The sequence below is a fragment of the Oreochromis aureus genome, linkage group 7 (assembly GCF_013358895.1).
Source record: "Oreochromis aureus strain Israel breed Guangdong linkage group 7, ZZ_aureus, whole genome shotgun sequence".
Lineage (NCBI taxonomy): Eukaryota > Metazoa > Chordata > Actinopteri > Cichliformes > Cichlidae > Oreochromis > Oreochromis aureus.
In genome coordinates this window covers 44,335,281-44,353,287 of record NC_052948.1, presented here as the reverse complement: position 1 = coordinate 44,353,287, position 18,007 = coordinate 44,335,281, and the positions used below count along the sequence as shown (strand labels likewise).

Below are 18,007 nucleotides of genomic sequence, written 5' to 3'. Positions count from 1 at the left end.
AGCTCTGCCTAGATGTTATCATACTCTAACCATTTTAGGTGGGAGAGAAGAGTCAAATGGTTTCTGAAAGATCATTTCTTTCACTTCACAGCCAAAATTACCAAATAAGCCATACACAAAATGTATTTCAAGTAGCACAACTGCTTTGTTTTTTATTGCAACGAAAATTGCACCAAGGATAGAGGGGAGAAAAGGGGGGGGAGGGGGAAACGACATTTACAAGTGAAAGTTTGTGTACAAAATTGGCAAGGAGGCTTAGAGACAAAAGTCGAGTAGTGGTATGGTTGGTACAGGAAGTTTTTTTTCTTTTTTCTGTTTTAAAGAAGCCAACACTGACAGTACCATGTTGAAGTCAAGGCAACTAGCAGTTGATTTTTGTCCTCAGGCATCGCAGTCAGACGGGGCACACGGGGATGAGACGACAACACAAATACTGACAATGTCCGAGAGATGCAGGTGAGGAAAGAACATGATGGAAGTGGAATTTGATGAGTTCTTTCAGTCCGTATTGGTCACCTTCTTACATCATTTTGTAGCACAGCAAGTGACAGCTCCATAAACATTTCAGTCCAGTGTTTCCCCCAGGATTTTTTTTTCTTCTGGGGTGAAATGGCCTCGAAACAGCATTCAGACCATTCGAACATGCAAGGGAGGCCTGTCAGAGTCGGAAACGCTGTTTCAGTCTGTTACCCCCTCCTAACAGATCAGACAGCGTGCTGCTGCGGGGCTAATCTGCTACTGATGGCTTTTGACATGTAGTGAAAGTTGAATCAAACTTGTTTAGTAAAAAGAAGTCCAGTCTAAGGACAATGCAAATCAACAGATCCACTGAGAACCCTGGTCCCTCTCCCAGTATAGACTGGAAACAAAGGTTTTTTTGGTATGGCAGACATGGAAATTCAAGAAACACGTCTAAAAACAGTCATTCTAAACCACTTAATAAAAGCGTGTTTCTGCACTTGTAAAGTGTCAAGAGTAAGAACAGCTCTGCCGGTAAGTGTTTAAGGCACTAATTGTTACCCAAGTGTGCAGAAAAGCAGAACTGTGAAGGCTAGAGGCTCATCCTGCCTCATTTGCTCGCTCCCATTATAACATTATGGCACGTGGATGCAAATACTGCAGAAGAGCATTCATACAAAAACACTGACACAATTCCATCACTCAGCACACAACCAGTCATTGATGGCATTATATTAAAAAAAAAAAAAAAAAAGAACAGGAAAATGTAGGGGCATGTGGGACAAAACACAGAGTCTTACAAACACTGTGATAAGAGAAGTTCCTTAACACTTACATTTAAAAATGGCATTTGTGTTACAAAGGCAAACTACAAGATGAGGTTAAGCATTTTTGTTTTTGTTCACTGTTGTCAGCATCAGTGATTAAAAAAATGAAACACTAACAGTGATGGAAACAATTATCACAGGTCTTTTTTTTAATACTCGAGTCAGTGATAAAGGGAAGAAACCAAAAACATAAGACATGATCATTTCAAAAAGAAAAATCAACCATGAAAGGTTACGTTGATGAAAGATTTGGCCCCTCGCCTCATGTGAAGGCCAAATGACAGTGTTTATTCATAGTTAAGGCTTTTCAATGTTACAGACTGTCTGATGGCATATACATAAAGCTTTCTTTGATTCCGTCCAGACTAACCACAGGCTTAAGTGTTTCAGAACATACTTTAGTGTGAACCTACACCTCTGCTGCTCTCCAGCATGAGCTGGGCCTGGGCGACAGTTTGCCCACATGCACGGAGGGGGGAAAAAAAGGGTAGTGTAACATAAAGTGTTATCATTTTTATGTCTGATAGTGTCACATTCTAGGCGCTACCTCTGAACAATGTCACTGATCTCTTTGACGGAGGACAGCAGCTTGCTGAAGTCCTGCTGTGCACTGGAGCCCCCCGTGGCATTGGGGCAGATCTGAAGCTCTCGCAAGCTGCTCTCAAGCTTGTTGATGGCCTCGCGAAAGGCAAACTTGTTCCTCATCTGCTGGATGGAGTCAACATAGCTCACGCAGTACTTTGACAGGTTCTTGCCGGCCTCCAGCACGGCGCTGTGGCTACCCGTTTGCTCGGAGTTGCGGGAAATGGCAGCGCGGAGCAGCTCGGTGCCCTCCAGCACCATTTCGCGTGTCACGGCTGAGTTTGGAGTGCGCTCGGAGGCTTGGCGCGGTGCAGTCTTGCGGAGGGAGGATCGGGTTTTCGCTAGAGGGGTGAATGCAGTGGGTGAAGTTGGATCGGTGGGGGAGGTGAGGGGAGAAGACAAACCTCCAAGGCTCTGGCTGGAGGGGGAGCTGGTTACTGAAGTGGAAGAGGCGGAGGTCTTTAACGGTTGAGGTTTAGAGGTGGAGCCCAAGGGCAGCTTCTTGGAGGCCTCACTCAGGGGTAAGCGGGCTTGGTCACCGGGAGTGGCTGTGTGGTGGGGATCTGAGATGGAAGGGAGGCACTTAGCTTTGATTTCTGAAGCAGTCGGGGAGGGGAGCTCTTGAGTGGGGCTGCGGGAGACCTTGCCCGTTTTTGCATTAGTGGGTGGTGGAGGTGGGGCTGGCTTGGGCTTCTGTATTTTTACTCGATCCCTGCTGGAGGAGAACTCTGTGTGCTTGTTTCTGCGAGCCCTGCACTCTTCTCCAGCTGCCCCCATAGGAGGGAACACATTGGGCTTCAGAAGCTCGGCATGCAGAGCGCTGGTCTTGGAGCTCTCTGGCCCTGACGCATTGGTTCTCTTCACCACCTTAGGTGTCAAAGCCTTGGGACTGGAACCAGGACTGAGATCATTATCTCTGCCTAAAAAGGTGGAGGAAATATCTGGAGATGTATTCAGGCGTGGTGGGGGAGTCAGGGTGCCCATCCGTGGAGTATTCTCTCCTTTCTGCTGCTTTCGTGGCAGAGCTGGCTTGCCCCCGACGGTGCCTGTGTCGAAGCGGCGATGGCTCAGATCTCGCGGCAGTGTGACAGATTTACATTCTGTGCCATCTGAGCCAGTGGGCATGGGCCAGAAAAACCTAGAGTTAGAAAAGGGTTCCTCTTCACTAGGTGGAGTTGTTGCTCCCTTTCCGCCTGGGCTAGTCACTACAAGAGGTAACTTCTTTCTAGGGCAAAAAGGTACTGGGTAGCTAGGAGCCCCATTAGTTATACCTGCTGCTCCATTATTATTGGTACTGAGGAGGCCATGTATGGCGTCATTAATGCCCAATGATGCCCCGTTGTTAAAGATATCACTGTCTCGAGGATCTTGAGTAACGCCCCTCCTATCAGAGAGGCAGTCTCCTTTAAAAGAGGAGCTGCGTGTGGGAGGAGTTGGCGCACTCTTTTTCTTTTTCTTGATGAGACTGAGAAAGCCACGCGTCTTGTCCTTGTCCTTGTCCTTGGGCAGCAAGCGATCGTCCTCATTCAGGTTGCTGTCCAGGACGGGGCGCTCTTTCCTGGGGAGCATGGGTGACGACACAGCCCCCTCCGTTTCCAACAGATCTGTGGAAGAGCATGAAAGAACCAGGGGACTATCAGCAAAGGCAATCAAACAACTACAGATTTTTATTTGTATTTTTTTCTAAATTGGTTAAAAAAAAAGCAAGCTCCACCAGTGTGTCTGCCAAACATATTTAGAGCAATGTTAGGGCAAAGAGAAGGGCAGGACGGCAGATCATGTGTAATTAAGTCCTCACAGCTGGAAAAAAAAATGCTTTGGTGGGAACAATCCTTATTATGTGGTTACAGCCAAACAATTCAGTAAGAACTTGATCTTGCAGGTTGTCAAAAGCTCAGACCATCTTTACTTCAAAGGGAAATTGGCGGTGAGACATTGTTTCATTTTACCCACAGAACGGTTTGTGGTCTTTACTTCTTACCGATTATTAAGATTATGAATGTGAGGATCAAATACTGCACTACTTATTTCAGGGTAATGTAAATAAAGTGTGAAGGTATATTTAACAACTAGCAATAAAGGCACCAGGCATACTCTCTAAGTTCATGTCACCTGGGCTCTCTGTATCTCGGCTGTCTATGTTGCTCTTGCGAGGTCTGGTCTTGGTGGGCAGCTCCGGAGCCTGCTGGATGGAGCCTAATGTCTTCTTTCCTTTCTTTCCTAACTCCTTTTCCACCTCTGAAATCACAAATACAAGAAGGTTTGGACATATTAGCAACAGACAACAGGCTTGAGTGCGTTTACATCAGGATATGTACGAGTATCAGAACAGTTTGCCCAAAACTGAAGGGGTTTTAGACAGAAAAGAAAGCAGCACTAACCATCAGAGATGCTGGATTCCTGGAACATGGTCTCAAAGGCTTGGTGGGTTTCAGCAAACGTTGGACGTTCTGAAGGGTTCCACTTCCAACCTGACAAAAAGAAAAGGAAAACAAAAAAGTTATTCCAAAACAGAAGCGTGCCTTTAATCATGTTTTTACAAGATGGGTTGTGGTACTCACAGGCCATCATGAGCTCATAGACCTTCTCGGGGCAGCCCTCTGGTCGATCCATACGATAGTCTTTTTCTAACAGTTCATAGACCTGGGACAGGTCAATGCCAGGGTAGGGAGACATGCCGTATGTGGCAATCTCCCACAGTAGCACACCAAATGCTGCAGGAACAAGTTGAACAAGACAATAAATCAAAAAAGAACAAAGTCAAAGACTACGAATTGAGATCATGTGAGGAATATGTGCAAAATTAGAATGAGGGAAATTAAATTTGTTTCTCATTGTTTAACAGCAGAGTAAAAGACAGGAGCTCACCCCAGACATCAGACTTAATCGAGAACTTGTTGTAAGCCAGACTCTCTGGAGCTGTCCACTTGATCGGGAACTTGGCCCCGGCATGAGCCGTGTAGGTATCTCCAATCATCAGCCTGCTCAGGCCAAAATCTGCAACCTTCACCAGGTGGTTCTCCCCAACGAGACAGTTACGAGCTGCCAAGTCCCTACAGAAGAAAAAGCAGTTATGAGAGGAAACGATGAATGGGAAGCTGTATAGAAATGCAGACTTTGAAAATGAGAAATGAGAATTTATTAAGCTGATATGAACCCAAAAGAAAAGAAACAACAGAACAGCAGTGTGTTTTGTTAGAGAATCCTCCCAGGTGCCATATTTCTCCAGATGAGTTGTGCGGTAAAAAAAAACAAAAAAAAAACAAACTTACAATTGCAAGCTGAGTCGTGTCAGGCTTAAAAATTAAAATCCAGTTTCACAAATATGCAAGTCATAAATCATATCATCGCTTCGAAAAGATACGGCTGGACGTGCCAGAACAAACGAGCTTTGCTACAACATCAACTTGTCTGTGATACAATGAGAGTGTGAGAGGAGCACTGCTCAGGAAGGAGAGGGGAGAAAAAAAAGAAAAACAAGAGAAAATGGGATATGAAGTGAAAGGTGTTTTTTGTCCCTTCCAGCTTAAAACTGAAGATGGGTACAAAAAAAACATTTGTCTTATAAACCCAGGACAGGTTAGCAATTTTGCTTTTTAGGCCTTCAAACCCACCTATGTATAAAGTTTTTTTTCTCCAGGTATTCCATGGCAGAGGAGATCTGTGTGGCCATGTGTAGCAGCACCACAGCATTGACCTCCTCTCTGTTGCACTCCCTCAGGTAGTCCAGCAGGTTACCGTGGGTCATGAACTCTGTGATGATGTAGAACGGGGGCTCCCGTGTGCACACGCCTGCCAAAAACACGAGTCCCACAACACAAATCATCATTTCACAGCTTTTTTGGGCGTAGTTTTTATTCCAGATGCAACCCCAAAGTGAACCATCTCTCCTCCCAGCTTGTTAGGCATCTACACTATGGAGCCACTAACAACAAAATACATCATTTCTAACAGAAGATTTTGCATACATGTGTTACATTTAAACACTGTTTATGTAAAACCCCCACATTAAAGCAATGATTGTTGTTTTTAGTCACATACCTAACAGCTGCACTAGGTTAGGGTGTTTGATCTCTTTCATAACCGCAGCCTCCTTCAGAAACTCCTCCACCTCCATCGTATCCTCCTACACAGTTTATGGAAAGAAAGAAAAAAAGAAAAAGCAAGTGAGGACAGCAAAGGATGGCTGGGTGCAGTTGCATCTGTGCTACACCAGATGGTAGTATTATTCAGCCAAATTAAAACCTTGGAATCTTAATATGTAACACCAGTAGGTGTCAAAATGTTTCCACATGAGTAGGTGGATGCTAATCTTCTCTGTGTCTTTGTACCTTTAGTGTCTTGACAGCGACAGTGAGGTTGTACTTCTTCCAAACGCCTTCGTACACTTCCCCATACTGACCCCCTCCTAGTTTGTGCTTCATGGTAATGTCAGTGCGCTCCATCTCCCACTTATCGTAGTTGGGAGAAACTCCATAGATGGTGGGCTTGTTACGCTTCGGCGCTGGGTAGTGCAGTGTCGTGATGAGGCCGTCGGCCACGGTGGAATGGTGGTGCACCAGCTCGGCCAGTGTGTTGAAACGGCTGTCAGATGAGACGTAAAGCTGTAGAGGAGGGGGGGAAAAAGAAAGAGAGATTCTATATTTGAGTGGATGCAAGAGATTAGAGATCAGATTTTTTTAGCCACTGCTGTGTTACAGTGAAAGGGGCACATGCCTGCTAAGCATGTACAGTAATTGGCAGGTGGAAGGATACTGGACAGAACAAAGTGGACAGATTTTCTAGCCTTTTCAGAACAAAAACTGATTTTTGTTCCACAATGTGACTTCTGCCTTTCTTTTATTCTTGTGAATAGGCTCTTTGCGCAAGATGAAGGCCTGTGGAGGGGGGGGGGGAGAGAAAGAAAACAACCTTGACTGCGGTGAAAAGCCCATAGAAACCTCAAGACGATTTAATGGTTTAAACCATGACCATTTACTAAATCTAGGAGGGGGAAGAAAAAAAGACCTTACCAACATGAAAATCGTTTTTTTTTCTTTATTCAGAGCAGTGTTAATCACAGAGCCAATGTGCAACAAAACCTGCAGCTCCAGGGAGTGCTGAGGTAATTTCAAATTATTGGCGAACTCTATCATACCAGACGCTTGACTTGTAGCTCAGTGGGAGGATGGAAAACAATATGCGATGGGGAACCAAGTGTGTGTATGTGTGTGTGAGATAGAGCGCCTGTGTTTGTCCATTCGCTTCTTTGTATGTGTGTGCATACTTGGCTGCATCTGTGCTAATGCATGTCTTTGCATGGGCGTCAGTGTCTGGCCAGGCCTCGCGTCTGCTGGTCATTATGAGAAGCACAGTGGTGGTTAGAGGCATTCTTCTCATAGCTGGCGTTCCTAAAGCTAGTTCACCTCGCTCCATCACAAACAGCAGGGTGACACGGCCAAAAGTGGCTTCTCGACCGATATAGACTTTGGGGGGAGGAGGGGGGAATCCCACTCAAGAAATTCAGCCACCTACGTGGATCTGCCATGAACATTAAATACTGGTAGTCTGCATTTTTAAAGTTCTTAAAATAAACTTCCTCTTAAGTTGTTGGTCAGCCTCAACTCCAAAGGATTTAAGCAAAAGGTTACAATTAGAAGTACAGAAACATGTAAAACTTGGAGGTCTTTAGTCTTGAATGAAATTAAATGAAGCACGAATTAAAAACAAATCTCTTTCATCTTTTTTCCCCCTCTAGAGACACTGCACATTTAAAACTCAGGAGTAAGACTAGTATGACAGTGGATTGTGCAAGCAGGAGGTTGTTTAATCCTTTCTTTGTGCTGGTGCAATTATACCTGCAGCACTGTTGCCACTGCTAGCCAATATAAATAATAGGCCTTCTTGTCCCCACTGGTTTTCCATCATTCTTCGGCCGGAATGACGGTGGAAACGGTATTAAATTATACAATTGTATGCTGTGTGGTTTTAAATATGCCATTAAAAATATTTGATTTAATTTGACTTGTACAGTGCCCGTAAGGCAAGACAGGAAGGCAGCATTTACTGTGTATTAGAGTGAGTGTATGTGAGTTGGTAATGCTGTGATACTCAAGGAGACAACAATATGAACAATATGTGCACGTAAGTTAAACGATTACTTCCTATAGATATTTTTTGGCAAGAACGCAGCACTCTATAAAAATACACTTACTAAATTAAATGACTTCACACTCATCAAACAGGGATTGGCCTACTGTGGCTTGCTGGTGTGTGTGTGTCTGTGTGTGTGTTTGTGTAGCATTAATTAATTAAATTACTTAAAAACACTGAGCTAGAGTTTTGAATGTGTTGCAAGCACACACATTTAAAAGCTATCATGAACACACTGTTAGCACTACCTGATTACCAAGACGTGCTGGCCAGTCAGACACAGATGAACCATCCCAGTACCAACTATTGTGGAAGCATGTGAGAAAACAACCACTTAGAGACGTGGAGTAAGTTGGAAAAGTGCTTGTAAAGAACCCATTTAAAAAAAAAAAAACAATACATAAATACTTTCTTATTGTGTGACTCTTTCTCTCCGCTGATACCCACCTTGCCATCAGACGCAGTGTTAATCCTGTAATGGTACACTCTCCCCTCATACCGCAGAGAAATGGACCTCTGACCGGGGCTGCTTTCGCTTTCACGGACCAGAAAGCTCCCGTTGATGCCCGAGCTGAGCAGGTACTCTGCCGCGTTCCGTGACACGGGTCCGTGGTACCAGCTGTGCTTCTCCAGGCTGTTGACTGGGGTGATGTAGTTGGACGGCACCCAACCTTGGCCATTCTTGGTCTGTGCTTCACACCACTCGCCGTTATGATTGTAACACAGCACACGCAGCTTCTCCCCTGGTCAACATAGAAAGTCAACATTATTGTATCATGTCTGGAATATTGTAATTAATTATTCAGGAGTTGCAAAAACTCCTCGGAACATCTCAAAGTTGTTTGGAACACCCCTACAAGACTTCTGGTTGAGTCTTCTAAGTACTCAGATCACACTGTTGCCAATTCACTTACACTGACTCTCTATTAACCTCAGAGTCCATTTTAAGATTCTGATTTTGACTTTTAGAGCTTTATTTGACTTTTACATTCATACAGTCCCAGCAGGTCCCTGAGGTCATGTGATCAGGGGTCTGTTGGCTGTGCAGTATATAAGGCTGAAAACTAAAGGAGACAGAGCTTTTGCAAAAGTGGTCCCCAGACTCTCCCTGCGACCCTGAGATCTGTGGACTTGCTAATCTCTTTCAAAAACCAGCTAAAAACTCATCTTTTAAGACTTGGGTTTGGTTAACTTTTGTTCTCATGATCTGGCATTTAGCTGTGAAGCACTTTGTGATGTTTATCTTGAAAGGTGCTATCCAAATAAATTGCAACTTATCCTGAAGACACCATAATATGAAAACATTCTGAGAATAAACTATTCATATACACAACATAAAAGACATTAAAAACATACACAATTAAATAATGATGGTGGCCTATTTTTGCTTTTAAATTAAATAATTGTGTAATCCTTTTGTTTGGCAATAAACAGCCAAAGTAAACTGAGACCTAATCTTTGCAACATTATAACAAGCTGGAAGGCAGCATTGTACAGGACATTTTCTTGTTTATTCCTGTGCTTAAGATCTATTCTTCCTTCCTCTGTTTGTCTGTGTCTGCAGCATTGTTTTACAATCGCTTCAGTGGAAAACGACCCACGTGTGAGGCCATCGTCAGGAAGTGAGAGTCAGATGGGAGCGAAGGCAGAACGGGAAGGAGACAGGACACTAATAAGTGGATTCCCAGCAATGGTAAGAATCGTATAAAGACTTCAGCAATCTCCAGTAGAGATCATTTTGTAAGTTACATCCCACTCACATTTAATAGATGTGTGTTGGTTTAGATTACAAACTCAACCAAGCCTTCTTCAGAAACTGACCTGACTCATTCTAAATTAGAGTTACTCTTACAACAACTCTTACAAAAATTGGGCAATGGTCAGCATTATTTCCTTCCTTGTAGTGCCCTTGTGACCTGGAGTTTAATAAGGTGCTTAGCTTGCCTGGTTCATTTCCACTTGCATACTTTTGTATGTAATCCTTTTCTTTCTGCCTTCACAAGTACTGCTTTGTAATTATTACTATTTGCTAAATGGAAAAACTGACCCCCCAAAAATTAAATATATATAAAAAATTTTATAAAACCTTCATTAATTACTCCCACCCTCTTACCTTTAGTAATGCTTAAAGTGTTGTCACCACTGGCCACAAAATCATAGAGGGCAACAAACAGGTTGGGGTCATTCTCACTGGGTCCAGCCAAAAGGTTTTCTTTGGAGTTCCAGCGGGCTGCTTCTGTCAGACCCTGACCCTCAATTTCTGGCTTCTGGAGAGCTTCTGGAAGAACAACAACAACAAGCCTGTCAGAATACAAGTATGAAACTTAAATATGAGCAAAAATATTAATTATGAAGTCCAGAAGAGACACCACAACACTGACCCTGTGAAGCATTTTCACACACAAATTGGATGATTCAGAACTGTAACCTCTCCATCTGTCATTTTATACTTTTTTCTATCACATTCAGCCCATGTTTTGCTTCATCAGTTGTGATCCCACCATGAAATCAAGAGTAAAGAGGCCAATCATGTGATCTAAATTGTCTCTCATGCCTCTACAACTTTTCATTTCCTGGATTATCCCTGCTTAGATTTAATTTTCCTAAATACCTAGACAATCACCCTCCCCCCCCCCCCAAGTTAGGCAATGAGAATATGTTTCACCACTGATCTTGTCTGTAAATATAAAATAGATAAGTTCAAAGTAGTTTAATTTAAAATTTTGTTATATACGTCTTAAATTATAACAAAGCATAAGAAGTAAACCTGATTGATAACATTCAGAATGTAACAGAAATAAAATAATACACAGGAAAAAAAAGAAGGATTTTGCTTACAGTGAAGAGCAAGAAGAAAAAAAAAAGAGGAGAAACTATTTAAATGCAGTTTGGCCTATAAAATGAGCTCAACTGTGCGGTTTCCTCAGCTGTTGTCACACGTGTTTTGGACCCATCTTGCATTTCAATCTTTCAAGCATTCCCAAAACACAAATGGCTAGCTACTAGCATGTGACAAATTAAGTTTTACCGGCAAAGCGCAGCAATGTAGATCTTATCATTTAACAGCTTTAGGCCATTTTACATCCATTTTATCTGTGAGCTCAGCAGGAAACTTCTTGACTCAGAAACGCTGTCAGCTGATCTGGGTCACCTGGGCATCACAGGCTATAAAACTGACCCATGTGCTCACTTTTCTCTCTCCCTTACAACAGCTGACAGTCATCTTGCATCACTTTCCTTTGGTTATCACCACATTCCTTGCTGTGCTCTTAGTGCTCACTGCTCCTTTTGTTTTATGTAAAAGTCTTGCATGGATTACAACACATACCACCATACCATACCAAAGGCCAAATGTTTGACTGAAAGGGTGAATGATTAAGAAAACATCTGATTTGGTAACAGCAGACAAAATATTCTGACTTGTAATTGTGTTTATTTAGTAATTTAGCAATTATGCTCAACAGTTGTGCCTCTGACCCAACTGAAAAACTGCAGACAAATCAAGACTCAGCTAAACACATGTGATTAATTGACCCGATGAAAATGAAACCAGACAATTTTCCATTAGTGCATCTATGAAAATCCTGTAACAGAAATAAGTAACCTATTCCAAGACTAACAATGGACTAAGGACAACTTACAGCTTCAGATGAGGAAGTTGGGCTCGTTCATAGAACAAGATAGCTCTACCTCAAGCCAATAATGTAACCTAAAAGGCAAAAGTCAATAAAATATAGCTAATTATGCATTTACATATGCATTTATCATTACAATGCCTATTTGCAATTAAAGAAAAGCATGTTCTTATCTACTCTACATTCACCAACCAAAACAAGCATGTACCCCAAGGGGTGTGCCATGAATGGTTCGTCCAGTCACGCTGTCACTGGTACAAACCTCCAATCACAGGTTTTTGCTTGTTTTGTACAAAGAAAACAATTTCTACTCCATTTTTTTGTAACTGCCTCATGGTGGGTGTAAAAAGATATTACACTAGTTTCAGTATACTGAATACATTTTTAAAGTGGATATCTCCAAAACTGGCAACTCACACCAACATTTTGAAGATTGATACCACAATTTGACTTAATGCATTATTATTGTATGAGTGAATAACCATATTGCAAAGATAACAGTTTGTGGAAAAAGCAGTGGCTGTTATTCAATAACAGCAGCAACAAATGTGTTCATTTCAACATGAACTTAAAGGACCATTGTGTAATGGACAAGCTTTCTAGTCACAGCGGGAGATGATATGACTTCCAAATTCCTCACAACCTAAAGTATTTCAAAGATTTAACATACAGGAGTAAACTAATATAACCCTATACAAAGTAAACAGGCCCACAACTTGTCACATGACATTGTTGACAAGTTCCAGGCATCAGTGTATTTGGAGGCTAATGAAATCCTTTCACACCAACTCTTCTGGCAAGCTAGGCTCACCAGCCTACTCACAGTGAGACTATCATAACTAAATGTGCTGCTTTTTTTTTTGTAGCTAAAGGACCAGATGGCTCAGCTGCTGATGACACACAGGATAGATCTGGCTCATACCTACATTTCTATATTTCTCCTGTCCTTTTGTCCAAGGTGTAAACCTTCAAAAGCACAGCCAGCCATTCATTCATAAGTACCAAGCTTTTTTAGCAACAAAAACAGATAAGACCAGAGATCGAGCAAGATAGGAAACCGGCTCAAATGGGGCGGGGGACTGCATACAGTTTGGGCTGGTCGTACAGTGTGTGGGCAGCGATTTTAACAGCCCATGCCACACATGCCCACTTAACAGGCCAGAAATACTGCAGCTATTTGTGAGAGGATGACAGCATGCTGACACATGGGTCAACAGAGAGAGAGAAAGAAGGGGGAAATGAAAAGTCATATGAAAACAGAAAAAAGGAGGTAAATGAAAGAAAGAAGCAAAGAATGGGAGCAGCCCTCATATCAGACCGCAGCTCTCCCCAGTCATGGAGTGGGAGAAGTTACAGCATGTCTTGGCTGCATTAGTGAGATGGCAGTCAAAATGATTAAATATGTGAGGAACTCCTAAAGAATTTACAGCCATGACTGCACTTCTATCAGCATTAGAAATGCACTGGAAGTCAAACACTGATGCAAGAAAGAAAATTTCTGCAAAAAACTAGGAGCTGTGTCATTCTGGTGATTCTACTTATCTCTAATGAACCAGTTTACAAATGCAACTAACCAGCTGGTACAGCTGTTAGTTCCCATCAATTAGTTCCCATCAACTGGTAAAACAGAAAAACAGGCTGATTTATTGCAGATGGAACACACACAGTACAAAATTACATATTTATGAGTGCTCAAAAAGGGAAACCCTCTACCCTAATATATTCCTTTTGCTTAAGATGCTATGACTGAAGTAGGAAGTGGTGATGTACTTCGACTGACTGTAGATATGTTTGCAAGATGTTCGTGGGAGATAGCAGGGAACCAGGTGAAAAAGTAGGCAACTATGCATGAAGGAAACACCATTTAAACTCCAAGTTCTCTGAAAATATCCACAATCTTCCTGCTATTATGCCCATGGATTATAATTATTCCAACAATGTCAAATAATTTGCTTTGTTCATGGATCAAAGACAAACACAGCCTCCCTGAGGCATAATCAGGAGATTTGTTGTGCTGTCTACAATAAGATCTAAGAGTTAGAGGCTCTTTATCACTGTCACTTACTTCAATGGGGCCGTACAAGTACTATTAACTCTATTAAATCATTTGGTTGTGCAATCTACAGAACACACAAGACTTCAGTCAGTCTCCCAGTACTAATCTTTTACTATGTACAGACCCAATATGTCCTGGATTTCGTTGAATTCCCCTTGTGTTGCATAGATAATCCGGAAATCAACTGTGCGTGACGCTAGGAAAAAAGTTCACAACCCCCCCTCCCTCTTTCATTATCTACTAACTTCATTATGGGAGCGCTAAACAAGACTGAAGTAGTGTAATACAGCAGAGAAGAAAAAGGGAGCGCAGACTGAGATTAGATCCCCTCTCCACATAAACAAGAGTTAAGTGGGACATGGGCAGGAGTCAGATTTCCTTGTATTCTCTTCTCCGTCTCATTTTCCACTTTTTTCCTCTCCAGCTAGCCAGTGTGTCTGGGCTCCCCAACCCTCCCCTGAGCTTGATCTCCGCTTTCCCCTCCCCATTCTTCACTTTCCAGAACTCAGAAATGATTGTTGAGATTTTACACGGTGATACTTCAACCTTTTCTTCCTTTCCCCTGTGCTCATAAGCCTTTACTTTTTCTCCATTTCTCACATCTCTCCTGTGACTGTTCCTATTTTGGCAAACTGTAAAAATCAATAGAAAAAGAAAAATAGATTTCTTTACCTGGCAAATAACAGCTGGAGGACGACGTGAGGCCTTTCTTAGATTTACACCCCACCAATTTTAGGCATATCTCCAACATTTTCATTTGCTTTCTTTCCCTTCACGCTGAAAATATTGTTGCTTGTTCAAACCAGACGTCCCTTGAACGTATCTCGTCTACATGTGTCCAACAAAAGAATAATAAAAAAAACCCCAAAGAAGCTGACAAAAGTAAGAAAGAGCACCAAGTAAAGAAGAAATTGATACTGGTTTGCTTTTCCCGGAGTCCTTCCAACTGAAATGTATCCTTTTATTCTTCTCACTCCTTTTCGAAACAGAAAGAGTCCGCTGTCCGGCAAAGTCTACCAACTTTTCCTTATGAGCGTCTCCATGTTTTTTTTCCCCTCTTTGGCTTTAGGTTGCCTCCACAGTTGAACAATCACCAAAAAAACCCAACAAAATAGCGCAGATTTGGTCCAAACATTTACTCGACTTGTAGATTTATCAGTTGAGTACACACTAGGGCCGTCTGTGCGGTGCCATTCCTCTCTCCTGTCCCCCTGTGTGAGTGAGTATCCGAGGCACAGGGACTACTCGTGCTGCAGCTGCCAACAAAGAGCCTCTTTCAGGCTCAGTTTGCTGCACTCAATGACATCAGCTGAGCCCTCCCACCTCAAAAGTAGGAGGGAGAGACCACTACCACACACACTCTCCGAGAAGAATACAAACAACACCCCACCAGTATCCCAAAACCCATGCCAACATGTGAGTCAAACGCTCTAATTTCAAACTATGAAAAGAGTTCAGATGGTGTATACTTCTAAATAAATTCCTCCTTTCTTTCTGCTGAAGTCATAGGATAATTACAAGACACTCCTCCTCCTAAAATGCTTAAATCCCCTCCCCCCCTTCATCTTTCTGCCACTATCCCCTCTCTCTCAGTTCTCCCTCTCTCTCTCTCTGCAGTCTGAAATGTTTACAGGTTGAGGAATCTGTTCTGGAAACAGGTTGTTAAAGGCATAGCTAAAGTGCTCAATCAACAGGGAGAGAAGTATAACTTCTGCCAGTGTGTGCTCTGGACTTCACACTCATTTACCACAGGTCATTTGAAACGGGAATTAAGTGAGCAACATATTGAAATTAATCAAAATGAGGGCCTGTCACCGTCTCTTGTATTTGTTTTACTTTTAGAGAAACATACGTGGCTCTGTGGTTTTGAGGCAGGGTCTCTGCCTTGACCATAACTAGAAGAAGAAATAACCCTTGGCAGAAGTTGCTGGACAACTTCACAACTCTCTCTTTCCCCCAGCTATCTCTGTATTAATCACTAAAGCGGAGGTTGCAACACACTACCGTACTAAATCTACTGAATTAAATCACATGAAAAAAGTCAAAATTATAATTAAAAGCAACAAAGTCTGGAATGTAACTAAAGCTGCCAATGGCATTTGTCAAAAAACCTCAAAAACTATAAACTATTTGACGCAAGCTTCTTAGCTAAATCTAGGAATCCATTCCTAAAAACATATGCAAGAAGCCCCCTCCTGTGCCCCAACTGACCATTATATTGTATGTGTGCGTGTGTGTGTGTGTGTGTGTGTGTGTGTGTGTGTGTGTGTGTGTGTTATTTAAAGACACAAATATTAAGACGCAAAGGTATAATGCAAAATAACTGGAAGATGAGACCAGATTTCAACCAGCCTATCTATGATTCCTCTTTTCATACATACAGCGCTTGACTCATCAAGTAGTCCAACAGGACAAAGAAAAACAATTACTACAAAACCTGCATAGCTACAAAAACCTACATCAAAGCAAATTACCATATATACTAGAAGACAGAGAGAAAAGGAAAAAAAAGTTCTCCCCATTCATCATAACAGGAATACACAAGTGAGAAAGTACGGAGTCTTCAATCATCTTATTTTGTCCCACCATGCTATATGACAGACCGTTGGTCATCAATACACTGAATCCTGAAACTGCTTTGAAAACCACAGCATTTAACATGCTTCTGACTACCCCTGGCAAATATTTTCCACATAAATGACTTACATTTCACTGTGTGTATGTGGTTGAATACAGAGATCAGAAGTCCAGTCATGTAGGTGTTGTTGGGAAGCTGACTGGGTGGACACCATAATGCATAGAAGGAGTGCCAAGCTAGTTTGCTTGGTTGACCTTTTCATTGGAATTTCATTTCAAAAGCAAGGACTAAACATACACCCTACACAGGAAAGCATACTGACGACAGTGACTTATCTTTGAAACACAATGGGAATGTAGTGACATTGTTGACTGATGTAAACTTTGTCAACTACTGGTTAAAATAATATTTTCATACGGGATTCTACAGAGTCATGTAAAAACTGTAGAAACTGCTTCATCAGCAATAACATGAAATCATTTTTTGTATGACTCTTGCACATTTTTAGAGGAATGGAGGAATTTTGGCCTGCTCTTCTTTAGGTTGCTTCAGTTCATTGAGGTTACAGGCAATTTCTCATGCAAAGCTCTCTTAAGATACCATCAGAACATTTCAATCAGATTGAGGTCTGGACTTTGACTAGGTCAAAGTAACACCTCCTGTTTCATGACCCAATTTCAGCCAAGCTGTTGGACGAATGGCCTCAAATGGCCTCACATCCGACTCTAGAATTCTTTGGTTTATAGAGTGATAGCATGTTTGTGGTGAGTGTGTGCTTGGCTTTCACCAAACGTGGTACTGTGGTACATGGTCCAAAGGACATTCTTCCAGAAATCTTTTGTTCAGATGCAATTCCACCAACCTAAACCACTGTTTTAGAGAGAAGAGGCTTTCTCCTGGCAACACTTCCAAACAAGCCATACTTGTTCCATTTTTATCTAATTGAGATGTCATTAAAATTTTACATGATACCTCAGGCTTGTATAGTCTGAGATGTTTTGCAGTTTCTCTGAGCATTGCATGGTCTGCCCTTGGGGTGAACTTGCAGGGATTCCTGAGAAGACTGTGGCAAACATGTGAATGTTAATCAAGTGGACTAGCAGCACCTGGCTGCTACTTACCCTCTTAATTCCTATGGATGCCAGTAAGGGTGTACTTAGTTTTTAACAAAATACACTGAGTCCTGTGAAAATATTCTTCTTCGCATGACTGTATATACATCTTAGTAAAATATTACTGATTACTGAGCATTAGACTGATTGTCCAACCTATAATTGGCTAGTTTTATGAGCAAGTGTATATGTCACTTCGTGTGTGGCTCAGTTAATGTGTAGACTGATGCAGTCAAGGACAAAGAGAGGAGAAAGCATGAAGGTTATTAAAAAAAAATCACTAAAAAAAAAATCAAGTTTTTGATCTTGTTAACATCTCCAAAGCCCTTCTTTCCAATGCATGTGAGTCTACACTGCACCTAGTCCTTTACTATTAGCTCTTTCATATCACAGTCAAGTAGCAAGCTCTGTCATGTACCTCCATTTGTGTTGTTTTAGCTCAGTGTGAGTCTACATTACAAAGAGCAGAGGAAGTAAGAATAACATTGGTCAGGTTGATGACAACTTATGTTCCTATGTGTGTAATAAAGGTTTTCCCAAAAATATTACTCTGTTTAAATCATAGGCAGTATAACAGTTGGACATAGCCACTGTGACATCACCTATACATCGATGAAGCCCGGTTA

The 18,007-nt window shown here is 42.0% G+C and overlaps 1 protein-coding gene across 2 annotated transcripts in view; it reads right to left on the bottom strand.

The window, feature by feature from the left end:
- Positions 1-121: 121 nt before the first annotated feature.
- The window catches only part of abl1 (c-abl oncogene 1, non-receptor tyrosine kinase), a 32,803-nt gene continuing 14,917 nt past the window's right edge, over positions 122-18,007 (bottom strand). Inside the window, exons 1-11 of one of the 2 annotated variants that reach the window (XM_031742634.2) lie at positions 14,364-15,047; positions 10,114-10,278; positions 8,448-8,743; positions 6,200-6,472; positions 5,910-5,994; positions 5,483-5,660; positions 4,737-4,921; positions 4,430-4,582; positions 4,250-4,339; positions 3,981-4,106; positions 122-3,472 (exon numbers count right to left, since the gene is read on the bottom strand). In XM_031742634.2, coding sequence (XP_031598494.1) covers positions 1,830-3,472; positions 3,981-4,106; positions 4,250-4,339; positions 4,430-4,582; positions 4,737-4,921; positions 5,483-5,660; positions 5,910-5,994; positions 6,200-6,472; positions 8,448-8,743; positions 10,114-10,278; positions 14,364-14,448 — 3,279 coding nt within the window. In that variant the 5' untranslated portion in view covers positions 14,449-15,047 and the 3' untranslated portion in view covers positions 122-1,829. Of the gene's footprint in view, positions 3,473-3,980; positions 4,107-4,249; positions 4,340-4,429; positions 4,583-4,736; positions 4,922-5,482; positions 5,661-5,909; positions 5,995-6,199; positions 6,473-8,447; positions 8,744-10,113; positions 10,279-14,363; positions 15,048-18,007 lie in introns of those variants that run through there. The other variant, XM_031742633.2, reaches the window with a different exon arrangement.